Here is an 18,943-nt window from a genome sequence, read left to right as displayed (position 1 = left end):
TACCCTCTTGGAAAAGCCATAGGATTTTTTTTTTTAATTGAAACGATTGAATAAGTAAAAATAAAAGTCATTATAATAATAAAAGACTGTGACATACAAATACATCGATCTGATACTAGAATATCGATCCCCTTGCCATATTCACCCGGATTTATTTTAGCTTTACCAAGCTAAGCAAGAGTTGTGTCCCTTAAATTCTCGAACTGCCGGTGTTCGTTTGAGTCGAACTACGTGTATCTCGAAATATTTCTCTGGTCCGGCTGACTTCGACATAACGAGAGTCGACTGTATATCATTTCAGTTGAAATATGAAAAAAAAAAAAAAAAGAACAAGTGTACATACACAGAATATTTCGACCAAGAATTTCTATAGAATATTGAAGGTACAAGTAGACCTAAAAAAGTAAAAGGCAAAAAGTGCATTGTAAGCAAAGTTTAAAATTATAACTTTTTTAGAGGACTGACACAGAGGAGGTTAAGATAACGCAGAGGGCTATTCAGCTGCTCGTAACATTCTATGAACAATAATGTGTCCGTAGTTCACAGATGCCCCATCCGTACTATCATTTTCTCTGTTTAGTGGACCGTAAAAATGGGGTAAAATCTCTTATTTGGCATAAAAAGTAGAAAGATCATATCATAGGGAACATGTGTACTAAGTTTCAAGTTGATTGGACTTCAACTTCATCAAAAACAACCTTGACCAAAAACTTAACCCTGAAAACTTTAACAGGAAGCAGGAGACAAACAAATGGACAGACGCATGAACAGATGGACAAACTACAAACAGACGGCAAAAAGACAGACAAAAGAAAAAAGTAAAATCACAAAAATACTGAACTCAGAGGAAAATCAATTCGGAAAGTCCATAATCACATGGCAAAATCAAATAACAAAACGCATCAAAAACGAATGGACAAGAACTGTCATATTCCTGACTTGGTACAGGCATTTTCAAATGTAGAAAATGGTGGATTGAATAGACGCACAGACCAGAAAACATAATGCCAATAAATGGGGCATAAAAATAGGTTAAACTTAGACATAATTTACTTACCACATCTTTTAATTTAGTTTCCACTTCCTCTGACGTGAGTTTCTTACTTAATGGTGTTTTACGTAACAACATATCACAGTAATTAGCTAAAAGTTCAGGACACTTTGACTCAGGCTGTGTTTTGGCACCAATACTGAAATACAATATCAAAATATTATTAAAACTCTGAAGCAGGCCATATAGGTTTGGCTTTTGTCCAACACTGGAAAACATATGCTGACCTAAAGTTGTGTATTTTCAACTAACTTTTTTTTGAAGTCTTGGACATTTAATACACATTAAAGTGGTACCTAACATCTGAACTAAAATTAATTTGGCTTGTTTAATTTTCTTTAAATTTTGACAAAGTATTTAGTTTGACCCATTGACAAAAATATAAAACCAGATGCTCCGCAGGGCGCAGCTTTATACGACTGCAGAGGTTGAACCCTGAACGGTTGGGGCAAGTATGGACACAACATTCAAGCTGGATTCAGCTCTAAATTTGGATTGTGATTAAATAGTTGACACAGCATAGGTTTCTGACACAGAATGAATGTGGTCTAATGAACTTAAAAAAAATATGTTTGCCTTTGAACAATTCACTATGCTGTTGAATATTAATCCTCTCAAAAAAATGTTTGAAGAAATTTTCTTTTTATTTATGAAATCTGAAATGAAAAAAATTGACCCCCCAATTTTTTTTTCACATCCCCCTTTCCCTTATTTCAAAACTGATCTCAATTCAAATTTCTAATGAAGTTTGCAACAATAACTACTCATTTAAATACATCATAAAATATTAAAATGTAAAAAAAAAGTGCTTGTTATTACTGAATGGTAAAGATTGTTTTAATCTATCAGTTGGTAGTCATAGTGAATATACATTGTATATTGTATAAAACAATGATTTAAGTTGATTCAACTACTATTCTGGACAAAGAAAGATAACTCCAATTGAAATCCAATTGGAATTTCTTGCTATTGCACAATATTGTGCAATCAGATATTTCTTGCTATTGTGCAATACTGTGCAATTGAAAATATTTGCTATTGCACAATACTGTGCAATTGAAGATTTCTTGCGATTGCACAATACTGTGCAATTGAAGATTTCTTGCTATTGCTGAATACTGTGCAATTGAAAATTTCTTGCTATTGCACAATACTTAATATAATAATTTTGGATCCTGATTTGGACCAACTTGAAAACTGGGCCCATAATCAAAAATCTAAGTACATGTTTAGATTCAGCATATCAAAGAGGCCCAAGAATTCAATTTTTGTTAAAATCAAAATTAGTTTAATTTTGGACCCTTTGGACTTTAATGTAGACCAATTTTAAAACGGGACCAAAACTTAAGAATCTACATACACAGTTAGATTTGGCATATCAAAGAACCCCAATTATTCAATTTTTGATGAAATCAAACAAAGTTTAATTTTGGACCCCGATTTGGACCAACTTGAAAACTGGGCCAATAATAAGAAATCTAAGTACATTTTTAGATTCATCATATCAAAGAACCCCAAGGATTCAATTTTTGTTAAAATTAAACTAAGTTTAATTTTGGACCCTTTGGACCTTAATGTAGACCAATTTGAAAACGGGACCAAAAATTAAGAATCTACATACACAGCTAGATTCGGCATATCAAAGAACCCCAATTATTCAATTTTTGATGAAATCAAACAAAGTTTAATTTTGGACCCTTTGGGCCCTTTATTCCTAAACTGTTGGGACCAAAACTCCCAAAATCAATACCAACCTTCCTTTTGTGGTCATAAACATTGTGTTTAAATTTCATTGATTTCTATTTACTTAAACTAAAGTTATTGTGCAAAAACCAAGAATAATGCTTATTTGGGCCCTTTTTTGGCCCCTAATTCCTAAACTGTTGGAACCAAAACTCCCAAAATCAATCCCAACCTTTCTTTTGTGGTCATAAACCTTGTGTCAAAATTTCATAGATTTCTATTAACTTCAACTAAAGTTATAGTGCGAAAACCAAGAAAATGCTTATTTGGGCCCTTTTTGGCCCCTAATTCCTAAAATGTTGGGACCAAAACTCCCAAAATCAATCCCAACCTTCCTTTTGTGGTCATAAACCTTGTGTTAAAATTTCATAGATTTCTATTCACTTTTACTAAAGTTAGAGTGCGAAAACTAAAAGTATTCGGACGACGACGACGACGACGACGACGACGACGACGACGACGCAGACGACGACGACGACGACGACGACGACGCCAACGTGATAGCAATATACGACGAAAATTTTTTCAAATTTTGCGGTCGTATAAAAATTCAAAAACTTTGAACCAACCGTTTAATCAGAACGGGTTATATAGCAGTTTGACAAAAACTTATTTTGATCATTGAGAAGCTTAATATTCCCTTAACAACACCATTAAAACGTTCTGCTGATTTTACAGAGTTATCTCCCTGTAGTGTTAAGTATCACCTTAAATTTCATACTAAATATACATCATGTAATTGGAATTTTGTCATAGCAAACACAAATCAATAAATTACACAACTTATCTTATTCATATTCTGACATTTTTTCAAACTGTGATTAAGCCAATAAGAATTTTAAATAAATGTAGTCAATTTTCATTAGAATTAAGTTCAAAATCAATATTAAATCATTCAAAACCATATTGAGATTTAGTTCAGTGAAAGAAAAAAGCAAATAAGAATTCTAAATAAATGTAGTTAATTTTCATTAGAATTAAGTTCAAAATCAATATTAAATCATTCAAAACCATATTAAGATTTAGTTCAGCGAAAGAAAAGAAATTCAGATATTATAAACTCCCAAACTATTTAAAAAAATTATAGCCCTGTCATTGTGAGGCATGTTACAGACTGACAATCTTTATGCCAGATAAATCTAGTCCTCTTCATGGCCTAAACTAAGATTTATATCAAAATTTCAATATATGATCTGTGTGCTAGACTGAATAACAAAGCACCATATAAAACACAAGTTTTATTTTCATATCCGATATTTGATCTTTTTGCTTTTTCCTAACACAATTTCAGCTTTAAAATAATATGGCTGGCTATTTATTCAATATTCTGACTCACCCTTTATTTTTCATAGGAATTTCTAGACGGAATACTGATGTGTCATTCACAACTGACTTGTAAGCCTGAAAAAAAAATTGATATAGACGATTAACAAACACTGAAAGTCTGAAAGTAAAGTCTTATAAATACAAATTACATTAGTTTTAAGGTGTTTAGAAAAATTATTATAAAAGAAGAAATACTTAAAATTAAAGTTTGTCAGAGGTTCAAATAATATTTTTTCACTGAAAAGTCCTGGACCTTTACAACAGTTTAGGAGGAAAGGTCCAAACAATGACCTTTGATTGGATCAATTACAAGATTTTTTTTTTGTCCTTCTCACTAAAGCAATTTGCAATCAGAGTGGGTTGGTCTTTTTTATATTATATTTACAGGTCCTAGTTTCAAATTGGAGCCAAGGGCAATCTCTCTCCTATTGGGACTGTAATTTTCAGATTGAAATAAATTTGAAATTCTTAATATGTATCTACATGTATTGCTAGATTCAAGTTATGTACATTTTCTACTCCAGGAATAGATTACCTCGATCAGATGTATTTGACAAAAGCTTTCAGAATATTGGGTCCTAAATGCTTTTTAATTTCTGCTTTATTTGGCCATTTTCTTTTTTTATTGAAGTGACACTGCTGAGTCTTCTAATGACAAAACACCTATCTGGCGTACAATTTTTTTTATCCTGGTATTTATGATGAGTTTATGCAAGTTATCAGGATTTAAATACATATAATATTACTTCCATAGCATCATTCATAATGTCATTAGTCACATATTGTGCTAGTGACCTAATACGATACATATGGGGTCAGTAAATTCCATATGGGGTAAGAGTAAAGCTTGTATACCCATATGAATTTACTGACCACATATATATCGTATTAGGTCACTATGGCCTATCACTCAGGCCTATTAAAGTGATCAAGTCACCAATACCGTTAGTATTAAGAACCTACACATTGATCTATACAAAAACAAATGCCAACAGTAACAACTTGTAATCTTTAAATGTGTTTAATGAATTTATTTCAATCGTTCATCATCAATTTCTTTGTTTGTTGAAACTTAAATTTTTTCCTCAACACCATGTTGTTTTTATAAAGGGACGTAACACCACAACTAACATTGTATTGAAATAAGCCCCCGCCTACTAACCTAATATGGAATATACAAGTTCTCCACGCAGTGGCTTTTAACCAATCATATTCCTAGAAATGTATAGGAGGTACGATATATGACCAAACTTACTTTATCTCTAGATGTTAGGAATCGTGGATCATCCATAAAAGCGTCTTTGACTAGAGTACTAAATCTGTTAAATAATTCTAATAACTGTTCTACATATTTCTCTGAATCCTGAAAAAGAAGCAAGATAGGTGTCATAAAAATACTAAACAAGCAGGGCCAGGAACAAACTTTTCATAGATTGATTAATGGATTGTTGCATGCTTGCTTTAACATCTAGTAGCAAAGTATTACAGATTCAGTAAAAGCATGCAAAAAATATCAAGAGTGCACACACTGAAATGTCTCGCCTTCTTTACTAATCATTGATAGTATGTTGATAGTCCTAAATATAAAGCTTTATTACAACTGTCACATAAACTTAACATTAACCAAGAAAACTAAACATTGACCAATCAACCATGAAAATGAGGTCAAGGTCAGATGAACCATGCCATGCAGTACAGCTAACAATTCTTCCATACAACAAATATAGTTGACCTATTGCTTATAGTTAAAGAAAAACAGACCCGGGCCCCCCCTTTTTGGGAAAAAAATTGGTTGCTTATTTAGGGAATCACTGAAGCATGACTGGAGCGGGCCTCTTCTTAGGTCAGTCAGTGGGCCCCCACTTATGAAAATTTCTGCATCCGCCACTGAGACATGTACACCTTACAGTCCTTCCATACACGGAATATACAAGACCTATTGCTTATAGTATCTGAGATATGGACTTGACCACCAAAACTTAACCTTGTTCACTGATCCATGAAATGAGGTCGAGGTCAAGTGAAAACTGTCTGACTGGCATGAGAACCTTGCAAGGTACGCACATACCAACTATAGTTATCCTATTACTTATAATAAGAGAGAATTTAACATTACAAAAAATCTTAACTTTTTTTTTCAAGTAGTCACTGAACCATGAAAATGAGGTCAAGGACATTGGACATGTGACTGACGGAAACTTCGTAACGTGAGGCATCTATATACAAGTATGAAGCATTCAGGTCTTCCACCTTCTAAAATATAAAGCTTTTATAAAGTAAGCTAACGCAGCTCCTCCGCCGTAGCCGCTGGATCACTACCCCTATGTCGAGCTGTCGCAGGCTCGACAAAAAATTATTGATTTGCTTGCTATGTTTGCTATGATGTTTGCAAACAATAAATAGGCGGTTTCAGTCTGTTTAATATATATTTGGATTTTATTGGACAATAAATTTGACATACAATGTTGAAATTAACCTTGAAATGAAGTTAATGTTTATTGTCGTGTAATAACCACTTACTGTTGTAATGGACTCTGCTGCAGCCATCATATCTGCTAAGCCTTGATTGAAAATATAATGTTCTAAATCTACGAGCATCTGTGTTATACCATCTGGTACCCTGTCCATTAGACTGAACATAAGTCGTAATCCTGAAAAGTACAAATAAATATCTTTTTATTTGGTTCAAAGTTATTTTTATTAAATTTATTGAATGTAAATGGGTTCTGGTTTACATGCCGGATATACCCTTTTAATTTGTGTATCATTATAAATGAGTTACTATAGATTTAGAATCTATTGCGTGCATTTGTTTTAGCAATTTCAGATTGTAAATTCTATTTTATTGAGATACTCATCCACAAATGATCAAGTAGCAACATTCGCAATAAATTCTGAATTTCAGTACCTTTTTAAAGCAATAGAAATGAATTTGCAATGAAACTTTATACGATCCTTAGTAGTTCATAACTTCATTTTATATTATTTTTTCTTAAGATTTATTTTTTCTTAAGATATTTCAAGGTCACTCCTATTCATAAGTCAATTTTAATTGAATGATAACCTCTAAATACAGCTGGGCATGCTTGCTTCTACAGATGGATAACAATAAGTGTTTATAACAGCAGGTCCTCATTTTGGTGGTGTTTCCTTTTTTACTATATTTAACTATGTAATGTTATTAATATTGTTTTATACTGTGTTTTATACTTTTGTATGCTTTCTTGAAAGTACAGTGAAACCTGTTTAAATTGAATCTCTTCGCAACTTTAGATTTTTATCATTTTTTTCAGGTTTTAGGTTTAATCAGGTTCAAAAGGCATAACATTTGATATGACTGGACTCCAGAACATGCTTGGTTAAGACAGGTTTCCAGTTTATGCAAGATTCCATTTAAACAGGTTTTACTGTAGTATACTTCTTTCATTGATTAAGACCTCTAAAACGCATATTCAATTTTGAAAAGCTAGTGACTTATTTAGGCCACTCAGTCACAGAGTCTTTCAACAAATTACAGGTTTTTCAACTTATTCAGATAGTACTTACTTTCTGTTTCATTACTTTTGATCATTTGAGCACATTCTTTTAATATGGTTTCTTTGAATGCTGTCACTAGTACTGTAACACAACATTCTGTTAACTGTAAAATAACAATATTAAGTATACATGCATGCATTTCTTTTTGAATTCCCAATGAACAGGATGAATAGTTAAAACAAGAATGTGTCCAGAGTACACGACTGCCCCACTCGCACTATCATTTTCTATGTTCAGTGGACCGTGAAATTAGGGTCAAACTTATAATTTGGAATTATAATTACAAAGATCATATCATAGGGAACATGTGTACTAAGTTTCAAGTTGATGTTACTTTAACTTTATCAAAAACTACCTTGACCAAAAAATTTAACCTGAACTTTGCACTATCATTTTCTATGTTCAGTGGACCATGAAATTGGGGTCAAAACTATAATTTGGCATTAAAATTAGAAAGATCATATCATGGGGAACATGTGTACTAAGTTTCAAGTTGATTGGACTTCAACTTCTTCAAAAACTACCTTGACCAAAAACTTTAACCTGAAGCGAACAGACGCACAGACGGACGAACAAACGGAGGCCCAGACCAGAAAACATAATGCCCCTCTACTATCGTAGGTGGGGCATAAAAAATGTCTTGCATGTTCTTGTATGATCATTTTTGTAGTATATCATGATAATTTTAGGTTTTTCTCGCTGCACTAAAGACCCTTTTGTGGCCTTGTTCTGTTGTCTGCTCTTTGGTCAGTTTCTTGTCTCTTTGACATATTCTTATGTCCATTCTAAATCATATCATAAATCAACTCTGTCTTTAAACATCTTATCTCTTTATTCCAAACTTTTCTCTACATTGACATAACTCCTTTTCAACAAATTGAACAATTGACAGTTGAGATAAACCAATCTATCGTTCAAGAATTTTTGTTTCACTGTAAGATATATTTTGTTGTTAGGTTGCTGTCTTATCAATGTCAAATTTGAATTTGTTATTATTCATTGGATAAGTTTTCTTGGATTTTGTGAGAACAGGTTAACCATAAATTTAAATGTTCAACAATTTACAAATTTTCTGTATTAAGGTTGTAAGCAGACTTTGGCTAAATCATGGAAACAAATATCTAGGAAAATGACAGTTTTCCTCAATTCAGTAAAAGTTTGTACAAACAAACAGAAATGAATCCACAGTATCCCCAACAACTGATTAGTTGTTGGTGTTGTAATGCCACTTTTAAGCACTGCTTTTGGGCTATTTCTAGCGGTCAGTTTTTATTGGTGGAGGAAGCTGGAGTGCCTGGAGAAAACCATGACCTTCGTTAGGAAAACTGACAATCCTAGTCAACTAAGATTGGAGTCAAGTGCATCTGCACGAGTAGGGTTCAAACTCACAACCTCAGTGTTAACTTCCCATTATACGTTTAAGACTTACAGTAGCAACTGAGTTACATCCCCATCCTGTCTCTAGGTATCGCCTAGCTCTGGCCTCCTCTTCTTTCAGTTTGGAGTCAGCATATCTCATATAATTCTGTACACCATTAGCTTCTAAGTATTGTGGAGCTTTTAATTTGTAAAACTTTTCTGTTGCTTCTAAGTAGGCTTTCTCAAAATTCTCTCTGTAAATCTTCAATTTGTCTTCTACATCTGAACTCAAATTTACTGAAAAAATATAAAATTATGTATTTTAATAGAGAAATATTGACTATTCAAAGATTGATCAATCTGTTAACACTAATTGTAGCTTTTGAGGCAATACTTATATTTAAACCATTTTTCAAATTTAAATCAATGAATACTTAAAGTACTTATTTTGAATTCTACATTTATTTCAGATGGGAAAATCTGCCCTCCAAAAGGACATCAAATATCCTTATGGTAATAAATCTTACTTTCAATGCATATCAATTGAAAATAATACTTTATGAATTTCATAAAACATAGACTGTTTACCTTCACAAAAAAACTCAATTTTGGATTTGACACATATGTTATTGAATGCAATATTTTGCGGTTTTATAGTGTTGTTGTCACTGGCATTTAACATGTTTAATCTAAAACTCAACAGTTCGACAATGTAAAAGACAAAACTTGAGTGGAATGCGAATGGTTAGAAAACCAAAATCCAACTGACTTATATCACTCCATAGAAGTACACAAGTAAACAGTGACCTACCATAAGACTCTCTTACACCTATAACAAGTTGAGAATCGAAAGCCTCTCCATTTCTCTCAGCATGTAATAATTTCATTGCACTATCCTGTAGCCTCTGTTTGATATTAGAAAATATATTTTGATTCCAGCTATCTAACATCAACTGTAAAGAAAAAAATATTATTACAACTTTTGAAGAAAAACAAGAGTGCACACACTGAAATGTCTCACCTTCTTTACTAATCATTGATAGTATGTTGATAGTCCTAAATATAAAACTTTATTACAACTGTCACATAAACTTCACATTAACCAAGAAAGCCAAACATTGACCAATAAACCATGAAATTAAGGTCAAGGTCAGATGAACCATTTCAGAAAGACATGTACAGCTAACAATTCTTTCATACAACAAATATAGTTGACCTACTGCTTATTGTTTAAGAAAAACAGACCAAAACATTAAAACTTAACACTGAGCAATGAACCGTGAAAATGAGGTCAAGGTCAAATAAAACCTGCACAACTAATATATAGATCATAAAATATTTCCATACACCAAATATAGTTAACATATTGCATATAGTATTAGAAAAAAGACCAAAACTCAAAAATTTAACTTTGACCACTGAACCATGAAAATGAGGTCAAGGTCAGATGACACCTGCCAGCTAGACATGTACACCTTACAATCCTTCCATACAACAAATATAGAAGACCTATTGCATATAGTATAAGAATCAAAGAGCTGAAGAGCTCTGAGGGAAAAGACGGCCATTATTTCAATTTTTAGGGGGGTATCTTTTGATAGTCTACATACAAAGAATGAGCAAAAGAACAGCTAGAACATATATATAGAGACACTGACAATAATGAAACTAATTGTTGTCTATTGTTATTTCATTTCCTTAGTCAACAATTCATCATAGAGACAATTTGGACCAATGAGATCTGCATCTTCTAAATCAAAACATTTAATTAAAGTTGGGAGTTAATTATCTAAAATTCAATTGAATTTAACAACTACTACAATATATTTTAGAATTTTAATTATGTAAAACTGAACGGCAGGCTAAGACCATTCTCAATTTTTTGTGACAGTATTCTCAAGAAAGTGAGGACTGAAAAATCTATTCAGTTTTAATTTTCAATTGATAAATTTCCCAGTAACAACTCTTATCACAGGGATACATGTACAGTAGACTCCGGCCAATCGGATACCCAAAATGTCAGCTAAAAATATCCGATTGTCCGATATATTCAATTAGCCGATGAACGTATATTCCTCCAAGTTTTTTTTCAAAATTAACAGACACAACCCTAAGATACCAATAGCTATTATAGCTGCTTTATTAATGGAAATTTGTAACTAATCTCATTGTTTTTTCAGGTACAAGTTCAGATAATTCGGTTGATTGAGTAACAGATCAATCAGTTGATAATAATGTATTTTGTTTATCTGTCAGTCTATTGATTATTAATTATTAATTATGTGTTGATTATCTGAATAAAATATGTACCATTTAAATAATGTGACTTGTTGTTTTTGCGTGATTTGTTTCATTTGTGTGTTAAAACAGGTAAAAGCTAAAAATAGCTATGAATTCTCGGAAGTAGGCCACAGGTAAATTCTATTAATAGCTACGAATTCATGCCGACTATAAACTTCTACCTGTAATCGTACTCGGATCTAATTTTTTACAGTTTTTTATTTATGAAATCCATTTCCAATTTCAAGTAATACAACTATGTTTATGATTATAAAATTGTAAAATTAATTTTGCTTTTCTATCTTATCTGTCGTGGTTCAAAATAAAAGGCTGAATATTATGTAAATTAGGAAAATGGTGTACGTGTGTACAAGTTACATAATTCTATTTCACCTGGGACATGCTATTGACACACGATTCCTTGTTTTTACACGGGACTTCTATATATATTTTAATAAATTGTTGAGAAAGAGGTTCATTTCATTCATATTTAATAAACATTGATGAACATCACGCACAGTTTATCATTTTGTCGTGTCATTGTTTGTGAAGTAAATGACAACGATCACATTTTGATAAACACATAACAAACACATCTTGGGCAGAATATAATATCAAATTCATAAAATAAACAAGACAATAAGAAAAAATATGTTTTATTTGACTATGAAAGATCGTTTTTATTAATAAAATGAAACATTTCTGTACTGAAGTTTTCTTAAACTTCGTAATGGCGTAACTTCCGGCTTCATTTCCTGTCAAAAAAAATTTGAAATTATTTCAAAATATTCGATTGTACATGGTTTTCACACATTTTCCATGAATATTCCTATCCAATTAGCCGATATATTCTAATAACCGATATTCGATTATCCGATGTATTTTGACTGAAATGTATAGGGAATGGTTCGGTGTTTTGAAATAATATTACAATAGCCAATATATTCGATTAACCGATATCCGATTAGGTGGAGTCTACTGTACTAATAAAATCAAATATGATTGATATAAGCTGTGTGAAGTTTGTTTCCAGATCTCACATTTTGATATCTGTATCTGTATCTGTATAGTACTGGAAATGAACTCAAAATACTGAGTAAAACTTATCCAGGAAATGTGTGTGCGCCACTGATGTCTAGTTGCGCGATATAACTGCCTTAAAACTTTCTGTAAAATTCATGAATAAATAGCTTTAAAAGCAATATTTAACCAGGTGCTCCGCAGGGCGCAGCTTTATACGACCGCAGAGGTCGAACCCTGAACAGTTGGGGCAAGTATGGACAAAACGTTCAAGCGTGATACAGCTCTGAATTTGGATTGTGATCAAATTTTTGACATTACATGGTTTTTTTTTACACAAAACAAATGTCAAGATTTTACAAATCAATTAAAGATTTCTTCTTCAAACTTTTTAAATCTAAAATTAAATAGTTGATCATGACACAGCATAGGTTTCTGACACAGAACGAATGTGGTCTAATGAACTTAAAAGGTTTTTTTGCCTTTGAGCAATTCACTATGCTGTTGAATATTAATCCTCTCAAAAAAATGTTTGAAGAAATTTTCTTTTTATTTATGAAATCTGAAATGAGAAAAATTTAACCCCCCCCCCTTTTTTTTCACATCCCCGTTTCCCTTTTTCCAAAACTGATATCAATTCAAATTTCTAATGGAGTTTGCAACAATAACTACTCTTTTAAATACATCATAAAATATTAAAATGTAAAATAAAGTGCTTGTTATCACTGAATGGTAAAGATTGGTTGGTAGTAAAAGTGAATATACATTGTTTATTGTATAAAACAATAAAAAAAACTTCATCAGCAACATTTTATATTGGCAAATTTCCAATGAAGTTATTTACATAAAGTTATTGGCAAATAAAAATAGAAAATGACATCATAGTCATGTCTGGCAAATGTCCAACATACATTATCTAAAAACATTTTAGATAAGATAAGGAAAAAAAGCTTCATCAGCAACATTTTATATTGGCAAATTTCCAATGAAGTCATTTACATAAAGTTATTGGCAAATAAAAATAGAAAATGACATCATAGTCATGTCTGGCAAATTTCCAACATATATTATCAACTACTATTCTATACAAAGAAAGATAACTCCAATTGAAAATTAATTGCTATTGCACAATATTGTGCAATTAGATATTTCTTGCTATTGTGCAATACTGTGCAATTGAAAATTTCTTGCTATTGCACAATATTTCATATGGAATCCTGATTTGGACCAACTTGAAAACTGGGCCCATAATCAAAAATCAAAGTACATATTTAGATAAAGCATATCAAATAAGCCCAAGAATTTAATTTTTGTTAAAATCAAACTTAGTTTAATTTTGGACCCTTTGGACCTTAATGTAGACCAATTTGAAAACTGGACCAAAAATTAAGAATCTACATACACAGTTAGATTTTGCATATCAAAGAACCCATTTATTCAATTTTTGATGAAATCAAACAAAGTTTAATTTTAGACCCCCATTTGGACCAACTTGAAAACTAGGCCAATAATTAAAAATCTAAGTACATTTTTAAATTCAGCATATCAAAGAACCCCAAGGATTCAATTTTTGTTAAAATCAAACTAAGTTTAATTTTGGACCCTTTGGACCTTAATGTAGACCAATTTGAAAACGGGACCAAAAGTTAAGAATCTACATACATAGTTAGATTCGGCATATCAAAGAACCCCAATTATTCAATTTTTGATGAAATCACACAAAGTTCAATTTTGGACCCTTTGGGCCCCTTATTCCTAAACTGTTAGGACCAAAACTCCCAAAATCAATACCAACCTTCCTTTTGTGGTCATTAACATTGTGTTTAAATTTCATTGATTTCTATTTACTTAAACTAAAGTTATTGTGCGAAAACCTAGAATAATGCTTATTTGGGCCCTTTTTTGGCCCCTAATTCCTAAACTGTTGGAACCAAAACTCCCAAAATCAATCCCAACCTTTCTTTTGTGGTCATAAACCTTGTGTCAAAATTTCATAGATTTCTATTAACTTAAACTAAAGTTATAGTGCGAAAACCAAGAAAATGCTTATTTGGGCCCTTTTTGGCCCCTAATTCCTAAAATGTTGGGACCAAAACTCCCAAAATCAATACCAACCTTCCTTTTGTGGTCATAAACCTTGTGTTAAAATTTCATAGATTTCCATTCACTTTTACTAAAGTTAGAGTGCGAAAACTAAAAGTATTCGGACGCCGGACGACGACGACGACGACGACGACGACGACGACGCCGACGCCGACGCCGACGCCAACGTGATAGCAATATACGACGAAAAATTTTTCAAATTTTGCGGTCGTATAAAAAATAAATGGAAAAAAATGACCACTACAATAATTATGTTGGTACGCAAAATTATTTTTTAATTGATGACTACTTATCATATATATACTTAATGTGACATTTTTAGTTTTCAGATACATTAACTTTCATTTTAGTGGGTAATTACTCATCAATTGAGGTGCCCCTTAATTGGAGAAGGATTCTAAAAACAGAACTTTACAGAAACAATGAAAACTGCCGTTTCTCTCCCCTATCTCATGTACATGTATCCCCATTGACATTGTTTACCGCGAAAGTTGACCTACAAATTATCTGATTATAGCCTCAGATTAAAGCATTGCATGTTGGTGTGTGAATCATCTACACTATAGCAAACATCATTAGGTTTTCATTTAACAAATACGGATTGTAAATTAGTATACAAATACTGTGTATGATTTTTATAATGAATAAAGGATATCCCTGTGTAGGTCGGCATTCCAACAATGACGTCACTAGGTTAGATATATTTAGAATATTTCGTAATACTGATTTTTCCAGACTGTAAAAGAAACGTATATAGTGTAAGTGAAAGCTCAATATACGATAATTTCACTAGATACGGAAGGGAAGTGTGTACAAAATGTATTTAAAGTCAATCTGTTCTCCTTGTCATCAATTTCAGTATGACATTTTGAGGGGATTTCCAAACTATCAAAACAAAATGATTGACGTGAGGGAATGATACTCTGGCCAACCCCATTAGGGAATTGATGGCTTGAAGCCGTCTTTCCCCAAAAACAGACCAAAACACAAAAACTTAACAATAACCACTGAACCATGAAAATGAGGTCAAGGTCAGATGACACCTGCCAGCTAGACATGTACACCTTACAATCCTTCCATACACCAAATATAGAAGACCTATTGCATATAGTATAAGAAAAACAGACCAAAACACAAAAACTTAACAATTACCACTGAACCATGAAAATGAGGTCAAGGTCAGATGACACCTGCCAGCTAGACATGTACACCTTACAATCCGTCCATACACCAAATATAGAAGACCTATTGCATATAGTATAAGAAAAACAGACCAAAACACAAAAACTTAACAATAACCATTGAACCATGAAAATGAGGTCAAGGTCAGATGACACCTGCCGGTTGGACATGTACATCTTACAGTCCTTCCATACACCGAATATACAAGACCTATAGCTTATAGTATCTGAGATATGGACTTGACCACCAAAACTTAACCTTGTTCACTGATCCATGAAATGAGGTCGAGGTCAAGTGAAAACTGTCTGACGGGCATGAGGACCTTGCAACGTACGCACATACCAAATATAGTTATCCTATTACTTATAATAAGAGAGAATTTAACATTACAAAAAATTTTAACTTTTTTTTCAAGTAGTCACTGAACCATGAAAATGAGGTCAAGGACATTGGACATGTGACTTACAGAAACTTTGTAACATGAAGCATCTATATACAAAGTATGAAGCATCCAGGACTTCCACCTTCTAAAATATAAAGTTTTTAAGAAGTTAGCTAACATGACCGCAGCCGCCGCCAGATCACTTTCCCTATGTCGAGCTTTCTGCAACAAAAGTTGCAGGCTCGACAATGAAATGGGGAATGTGTCCATAGGACACAAATGATGCCCCCGCTTGCATATAACGCTATACAGGGACATACGTACGGTTGTACATATGTTATGTATAAAGGTAAAACTTCATGCCCCCTCTGCTATGGCAGGGGGATAACAAATTACAGGAAAAGCTGTGTATATTATAAATGTATGTGTTAAGATTTTTTTCAGGATGCCAGTTCTTATAAATACTCCCCCTGTTACATTTTTCATTATAATAAAAACCTTGCAAAATTTCTGAACTTACATGTACAGGACACTTTAAAGAATAGAAAATTTCAAATCATTCAACAATCAACACGTTTCATAATCTTTGTTTTTTTCTTCAGTCATCAATTACATTTTAAATGCCAGTTGTAAACCTTTAAAAGTGTCAATTTTTAATTGTAATAATTTACCTTTCTAACTAAGCTCTCCTCTCCTGGAGTTTTCTTTGGTACACTACCATGTGGTTTACCCGATAGTGAGGTAACAAGCTGCATGAATGGTTTAGGTAAATAGTCACACTGAGTGAAGAATTTACCCCATTCTGCTATGTATGCTTTCAGTAATGCTGAATCTTCTTGGTTTTTTAATACCCTCTGAAATTAACCAACAGATTTAATGAATTGAAGAATGAAAATTCACTTTTATTTGAATGAACTTTATCAATGATTTTCAAAATGGCCACCTTCATCTGTATTTCACATTTCATAGATACAGAGGTTGTTGTGAGAGGAAAATATAGAATATATTTCCTCATTACCTATATCTGTATATCATGCATATATGTACTGAATTAAATACATGTTCAAATTCAGTTTGGTTTTGAAAGAAACAATTCATAAAATTGAGATATCCTAACAACTAAACAGTCTCACATTTATATTGGCATCCATTAAATCCATCTATATTATATACGACTGACAATATATCATTAAATAAACTGTTGACACAGAGGCATGTCTAATATGTCAATACAAGATTAAGAAAAAGACAATCTGATATTTGGCAACATTGCGAATTAATTAAATGTTTGTCTTTTGTTTGTATGTATTTTTATGCCCCACCTACGATAGTAGAGGGGCATTATGTTTTCTGGTCTGTGCCTCCGTTCGTCTGTCCGTGCGTCCGTCCGTTCGCTTCAGGTTAAAGTTTTTGGTCAAGGTAGTTTTTGAAGAAGTTGAAGTCTAATCAACTTGAAACTTAGTACACATGTTCCCTATGATATGATCTTTCTAATTTTAATTCCAAATTAAAGTTTTGACCCCAATTTCACGGTCCACTGAACATAGAAAAGGATAGTGCGAGTGGGGCATCCGTGTACTTGGGACACATTCTTGTTTTTTAATGTCTTTTGTACTGTCCAGTGTTTTTTGTGATTCCTGTTGTCAGATATAATGGTTAGTATGGTTTGTTTTCAGTGTTGCATAATAACAAGAATGAATCAATAAAGGCGTGGACAAGGCTTGTGGTTAATTGGTCATAAACTTTTTGAGTATGATTATTGCAAAATGTATTGAGCAGTCTGAGTACTGAATAAAGTTTTATGACCAAGATCCCTGAATCATAAAACAACAACTCACAACAGTTACAAAAAAACATCCCCTGATAAAAATATGGTTGTCTTCACAGATTAAATTAGAAGTTTTATAAACACACTCTATAGCATTTGTTAAACGTTACTTTTAGCAATTATTACAAAACTTACTGATTGAGCATGCTGTATGAATTCTAGTATATCATCTTGTAAAGCTTGATACATCTTCTGTGGACCTTTGTCATCCCAAAGGCATACTGAATGTACTGCACTGTAAAAAGCAAAATAGTGTTAAGCATAGTGTTACATAAAACTGTTTTAATTGGCTTTGATTATTTGCCAGCCTGCTTTTATCATGTTTATAGTTATAAATATTGCTTGGTATTTGACCTGTGTAGATGGTATATTGGCCTTCAAAAATATTAATACTACTCCAAGATACATGTTTTTTTAAGGAAAGACCTTAGTAAGGAAATCATAAAACCATGAATATTTTTTTATCAGCCTACCTAGAAATCCTATAAATACCTAAAATGGTACCTAATCTTGGATGTCAAGATGTCTTGTATTGTAAGGTTGCATGTCTTAAAAAAACTAACATGCATCTCATTTTATTCAAACTATATTCAATATAGTATAACAGTGTTAACAATATATTTCACTTATAAGAATATAAAACTAAGTGGAAACCCTACCAGAACAGATCCTGCCATTCTGCTTTGGTAACTGGTTCCTGTCTGAGTAATTTTAAGGCAGTTGGTCTCATGGAGGGCCATCGGTCCTCAAACTGAGACTGTCCTTGCTGAAAAAAATGAAAATCATTGTTTGCATTATGTGTATATGTATTAACATTATAACCAATACTATTTGAGAACAGATTTTTATTTATGGATACTTTTGATTCATACATTTTTATGTGGATTGAACAATTATAAAGTTTATGGATATTTGATTTTGTGGTTTTGCCAAATTCTGCATTCAAGCCTTAGTACATGTGGTATCGAAAATGTGTTCTTTGATTAACATTTAAATTCATAATTAACTAAATGACCTATAACCACACAAAATCCATGAAAACATCACAAATGATAACACCTATAGGCTATAACCACAAAATCCATGAAAACATCACAAATAATAACAGAGTCCACAGAAATGAAAGTCAATA

At 32.4% G+C, this 18,943-nt stretch overlaps 1 protein-coding gene across 1 annotated transcript in view; it reads right to left on the bottom strand.

Moving 5' to 3' along the window:
* LOC143047402 (cullin-5-like) overlaps positions 1–18,943 on the bottom strand; it is a 36,768-nt gene that overhangs the window by 16,062 nt on the left and 1,763 nt on the right. The window contains exons 2-11 of the mRNA XM_076220433.1: positions 18,471–18,577; positions 17,947–18,046; positions 16,655–16,837; positions 9,828–9,969; positions 9,087–9,313; positions 7,667–7,760; positions 6,641–6,771; positions 5,376–5,483; positions 4,131–4,195; positions 1,058–1,190 (exon numbers count right to left, since the gene is read on the bottom strand). Coding sequence (XP_076076548.1) covers positions 1,058–1,190; positions 4,131–4,195; positions 5,376–5,483; positions 6,641–6,771; positions 7,667–7,760; positions 9,087–9,313; positions 9,828–9,969; positions 16,655–16,837; positions 17,947–18,046; positions 18,471–18,577 — 1,290 coding nt within the window. The remainder of the gene's footprint in view (positions 1–1,057; positions 1,191–4,130; positions 4,196–5,375; positions 5,484–6,640; positions 6,772–7,666; positions 7,761–9,086; positions 9,314–9,827; positions 9,970–16,654; positions 16,838–17,946; positions 18,047–18,470; positions 18,578–18,943) is intronic.

The sequence above is a fragment of the Mytilus galloprovincialis genome, chromosome 10 (genome assembly GCF_965363235.1).
Source record: "Mytilus galloprovincialis chromosome 10, xbMytGall1.hap1.1, whole genome shotgun sequence".
In the NCBI taxonomy this organism is placed as follows: Eukaryota; Metazoa; Mollusca; class Bivalvia; order Mytilida; family Mytilidae; genus Mytilus; species Mytilus galloprovincialis.
The sequence above is the reverse complement of the archived record's forward strand: the minus strand, read 5'-3'. Positions and strand labels throughout refer to the sequence as shown.